Raw genomic sequence first — 5,580 nt, 5'->3', positions numbered from 1 at the left:
AGGAAGAACCATGGCACTTGGGGAGGTTAGCTCTCCAAGAGGCACTCGGGCAGTGTACTCAGCTGGTATTCATGATCTTTCCAGAAGTGAAAGAGAGATGCAGAACTAGAAGCCATTCTGGTAATGGGAATTAAAGTAAGATATGGTACCTGACTCTCTAAAGAAGAGTTAATATTTAAGTCAAACTAAGTTGTCTCATTTTTTATTCTTCCATTTTATCAAAAAAGCTGAGGCTGCATTTAACCTGGATCAAAGTCATGAAATATGAACAAGTCATTTCTTTAAGAAAATTTATTTGTACCTCTAGAGCAGAAATAGGAAATGCTTTAAGTTTGTACAAACCATACTTTTATGAAATGGATCCTCATACCACATTCCTTTTAATACAGACTTGGTGCTGCAATGTTATTCCTGGATTTTCAAAATCCAGCCAACATGGATACCTCTGCTACTCTGTTTTGGCCTTCAGAGCTGCTTCTTCTCTCAGACGAGCTTTCTTTTCTAAGTTCAGGCTTGTTAAAGACTCGTGTCTTTTGACAGCCTAAAATGAAACAAATTTGAACAAGTGATTATTTTTGCCAGTTTAGGGAGGATGTCATCACCTTGTTTGGTAACTTGCAAACCTTGCTCTAAATTTTTATCTTGCCACTTAATTAGCTGTGTGACTTGGGAAAATTATTTGAAATCTTTGAAGTTTCAGTTTCCTCTTTTATAAAACTAGGTTCTTAGAGTTATTATGGTGATTAAATGAGTTTAACAATACCTGATATATGATAAGCACTAGATAAGTGGGGGCAATTTTACTTTCACCTCAATTAGGTCTAGGTTCAAACTGTGGCTCTGCCACTAGGGAGATGCAGGACCTTGGGCAAGTTACTAAAGCTTTCTTTTTTAAAAAAAAAAATAATAATTGTTGATTTTTCAGTTACAGTTGACATATAATGTTTCAAGTATTCAACATAGTGATTAAACATTTATATAACTTATGTTCACTCTAGTAAGTCAGTCTAGTACCCGTCTGACACCATCCATAGTCATTACAATATTATTGACTATATTCCCTATGCTGTACTTTATGTCCCCATGATTCCTCTGTAACTACCAATTTGTATTTCGTAATCCCTTCACCTTTTTCACACATCCCTTCTTATCTGGCTACCATCAAAATGTTCTCTGTATCTACAAGTTTGTTTCTGTTTTGTTTGTTTTTTAAATTCCACATGTGAAATCATATATTTGTCTTTCTCTGTGTCTTATTTCACTTAGCAAAATACCTTCTAGGTCCATCCATATTGTCGCACATGGCAAAATTTCACTCTTTTTATGGTAAGTAATATTCTACTGTATATATGTACCACTTCTTTATCCATTCATTACTGATGGACAGTTAGGTTGCTTCCATATCTTGACCATTGTAAATAATGCTGCAAGGAACATATGGATGCATATGTCTTTTTGAATTAATGTTTTGGGTTTCTTCAGATAAATACTTAGAACTGGGATTACTGAGTCTTCTTTCTCTCTTGTTATAGCCTTTGTTTTAAAGTCTGTTTTGTATGGTATAAGTATTTCTACCCCAGCTTTCCCCGCACCCTTGCCATTTGTATAAAATATCTTTTACCATCTCTGTACTTTCAGGCTGTGTGTGTCCTTTGATCTGAAGTGAGTCTCTTGTAGGCAGCATATGTAAGGGTCTTGTTTTCTTATCCATTCAGCCACCCTATGTCTTTTGATTGGAGCATTTAATCCATTCACATTTAAAGTAATTATTTATAGGTATGTAGTTACTGCCATTTTGTTATTCATATTTTTGATCTTTTTTTCTTCTTAATGAAGTCTTTTTAACATTTCTTGTAACACTGGCTTGGTGGTGATGACCTCCTTTAGCTTTTTCCTGTCTGGGAAGCTCTTTGTCTGTTCTTCAATTCTAAATGATAGCTTTGCTGGATAGCATAATCTTGGTTATAAGTCCTTGCTTTTCATCACCGAATATTTTATGCTGATTCCTTCTGGCGGGAGCTCCCATGTAATTGCTTTTTTCTTGCTGCTGTTAAAATTCTCTGTGTTTAACCTTCGGCATTTGAATTATGATCTGTTTTGGTGTAGGCCTCTTTGGGTTCATCTTCTTTAGGATTCTCTGCACTTCTTGGACTTGTATGTCTATTTTCTTCACCAGGATAGGGAAGTTTTCCATCATTATTTCTTCAAAAGGGTTTTCAATTCCTTGTCCTCTCCCCTCTTCCTGGCATCCCTATGATGCAAATGTTGGTATGCCTGATGTTGTTCCAGAGGCCCCTTAAACTATCCTCATTTTTTTGGATTCTTTTTTATTTTTGCTGTTCTGATTAGGTATTTTCTGCTACCTTATCTTTCAAATCGCTAATTCCATCCTGCTTCACCTAATCTACTGTTGATTTCTTCTAATGCAGGGGTCCCTAAGCCCCAGGTTGCAGACCAGTACTGGTCCAAGGCCTGTTAGGAACCTGGGCCCACAACAGGAAGTGAGCAGCGGGTGAGCGAATGAAGCTTCTTCTGTCTTTGCAGCCGCTCCCCAGCACTAGCATCATTACCTCAGCTCTACCTCAGACCATCAGGCATTAGATTCTCGTAGGAGCACCGGTCCCTGGTGCCAAAAAGGTTGGGGACTGCTGATCTAACGTATTCTTTATTTCAGTTATTGTATTCTTCACTTCTGACTGGTTCTTTTTTGTTTTCTATTTCCATTTTATTGTTTCCTATCTCTTTATTGAAGTTCTTACTGAGATCACTGAGCATCCTTAAAACCAATGTTTTGACTCTGCATTTGGTAGATTACTTGTCTCCATTTTGTTTAGTTCTTTTTCTTGAGCTTTGTTCTGTTCTTCCATTTGGAGTGTCTTTGTTGCCTCATTTTGGCTGCCTTCCTGTTTGTTTCTATGTATCAGGGAGAGCTGCTATATCTTCCAGTCTTACTAAAGTGGCCTTATATAGTAGGTGTCCTGTGGGTCCCAATGGCGCAGTTACCCTGGTCACCTGAGTTGGGTGCTCCAAGTGTGTCCTTTGTGTGGGCTGTGTGTTGTAGTAGAGCCTATATTTGCTATTTGCAGATCAGTAGGAGGGACTATTGCACATGCTATTTGCACATCAATAGGAGGGACTGGCCCTCCGGCTGACTGGCTGTGAGGACTGGCTTGTGACTAAGTGGAGGAGCTGTTGTGCAGGAGCTGACCCTGCACAACAACAGAGCAGGACTAGCTTTAGCAAGGCGCTGCTGCCGCTGAGTCTGCCCTTTGCGTGTGGTTTGTGGAGGTGGTTGGGTGGTGCTCAGGTGTGGTCTGAAATTACCATTGGGTGTGTTGGTTTTGGGCCTCTTGAATGGGGCTCTGGTGCATACAAAGGTCAGCTGCTGCCTGAGCCCTGGCCGGGGCCACTTGGTATGAGCTACAAAGTGATCTGGAGATGGTTGCCACTTGTGTTGGGCTTGGACAAGCCTGGGAGAGGCTAAGCTGCAAACTGAGACATCTGTGATAACTAACACTATTTTTACTTTACATAGAACTGATTTAGTCCTTCTCTTTGCCAAAGATAGAACTGGCTATTTATCTCCAGGCATGATATCCCAGGTTTGTCCCTACTATGTCTCATTTTGTTTCTTATAATTTCTTGAGTAGAAAGTAGCCTCCTCTTCTCAGAGAATAAATACAAGAGTCAACCCCTGATTTCCTCTAGGTCCTTTGTGGAAAACAGAGAGGAAGTCTACTCTCACCTTCTTGCCCTCAATAACCATCAGGATGCATCCTGCCACTGTCAGGGCAATCATTATATAGCTGATCTTCACCCGGAGCTTGTTCTTTGCAGCATCGAGCATCTCAAACCTAATAACACAATGAGATCATGAGAGAAAGTTAACTCTCTCTTTCTGAAGTTGCCAGCGGGATATAAAGCTCTGTGTACTACAAACCAGAATTGGAGTGGTGCCTATAAATATAGAAAAGGAGGTGGGGCCTGGAGATCTTGTAGAACTTGGAGGAGAATGAGGCATTTTCACAACTCACTTTATACATAAAATACAATACAATAGCATAAACTTACAGTAGGAAAGAAAAAGAAGAAAGTGTGGCCAGAAAAAAGAGAGCAAGGCATATAAATCTATGCTTGCTATGGTGGGCCCTGATTTTGGTTCTCATGTTTCATATTACCAGCCAATGCTAAAAGTGGAATCAGTAGTCGTTTCTCCTTGGGGTTCTTAAGAAGATATTATGTGGTATAATGATTATCTGACCAACATCCTGACAACAGATACTGCAATGAGCTTTATAAGTTCAACACAAAACACAATTCAGAAGAAAACAAACACAGGAGAGAGTTAAACAATGTGCTCTTTATGCCTAGCTTTTTGCTCTCTGCCTTGAACCAGGAATATCTGGAACAGCAGAAGGACCCTTTAAGCAATGCTTCTTTAAAGTTTATCTTTTAATGTTTTGCTAAAATTGAGTGGCAGTGAACTTGAGCTCTTTGGCAAGTGACTCTTCTAATGTGTCCACTGAAGCCATGTGCCTTAACAGAAAGTTGAGAGTTGGATTATCGTTCTTGTGTGAAAATTGAGAGGCCAAACAAGAAAGAGTCTAAAGAGAAGGCCCTTCCACCTTGATGATTCTGCAGATGGGCAGTGGGTCGAAGTTATATCGCCTGAGTGTCTGGTAGAACTTTGGCAGGGCATGTGGAGTCCTAGTGGGCCCAGGATAGAGAACTGGCCTACTCAGTGGGGTATAAATAGGAAGTGGGATCCAGATGATGGGATCGGGAATGCCTACTTTTTTTCCCCCTAGATTTTTAACAGTCAGTGCATTTGAAATCGGGGGCAGGGGGGAGTAGGGAGAGAAAATAAAAGGAAGCACAGGATCCAGAACATTTTAGGTGGGAGAACCCTGAAAGCATATACACTGAGATGTAAGAGCTGGGACTCAGGGAGCAACAATGCACAGAGTTCTCCAGGCACTGAAGATGGATGGCCCTGCAGGGTGGGAGGAACCAGGAACAACTGCTAAGGACAGTGAATTGCTCTATTAAGAGCTTCTAAGATCTCACCAACCACAAACTAACTACTTATGTAGGCAATAGTTTATGTGAACTGGTATTTCCAACTGAAGTGCTATATGATCTTCATGAAAAGTGATACATTCCACATTTGATGGAACATTTCGAAAGTGAACTGCATTTATATAAGGCCATGATGTTGTCCTCCATTCTACAGGGAGCAATCAGAATGGGCAGGTAGTGCCTATTCAGAACTACCAGCACAAGGATAAACGGTTGCCCAAGACCAGAGAAAGGCCTTCTAGGGTGACTCTCTAGGTAGTACTTTGGGCTTGAGGGGAATCTAGGAACCACCTTCAAGGTTGACAGAGGAAGGTATTACATAGCAAAGTCTATATAGCACTTATTAGGGCTGTGTGTGTGCATGTGTGTGCGTGTGTGTGCGTGCGTGTGTGTGTGTGTGTGTGTGTGTGTGTGTGAGATCAGCTTGTTTTCTGCTGGGATTTTCAGGAAGAAATTGAGACAGGCAAGAACTTGATATCATTGATATTTCCAGCATGCTCT

At 40.6% G+C, this 5,580-nt stretch overlaps 1 protein-coding gene across 1 annotated transcript in view; it reads right to left on the bottom strand.

The window, feature by feature from the left end:
• Positions 1–276: 276 nt before the first annotated feature.
• Positions 277–5,580, bottom strand: part of FAM162A (family with sequence similarity 162 member A) — a 22,465-nt gene continuing 17,161 nt past the window's right edge. The window contains exons 4-5 of the mRNA XM_006905560.3: positions 3,746–3,854; positions 277–541 (exon numbers count right to left, since the gene is read on the bottom strand). Coding sequence (XP_006905622.1) covers positions 449–541; positions 3,746–3,854 — 202 coding nt within the window. The 3' untranslated portion in view covers positions 277–448. The remainder of the gene's footprint in view (positions 542–3,745; positions 3,855–5,580) is intronic.

The sequence above is a fragment of the Pteropus alecto genome, unplaced genomic scaffold (assembly GCF_000325575.1).
Source record: "Pteropus alecto unplaced genomic scaffold, ASM32557v1 scaffold251, whole genome shotgun sequence".
NCBI lineage: Eukaryota > Metazoa > Chordata > Mammalia > Chiroptera > Pteropodidae > Pteropus > Pteropus alecto.
The sequence above is the reverse complement of the archived record's forward strand: the minus strand, read 5'-3'. Positions and strand labels throughout refer to the sequence as shown.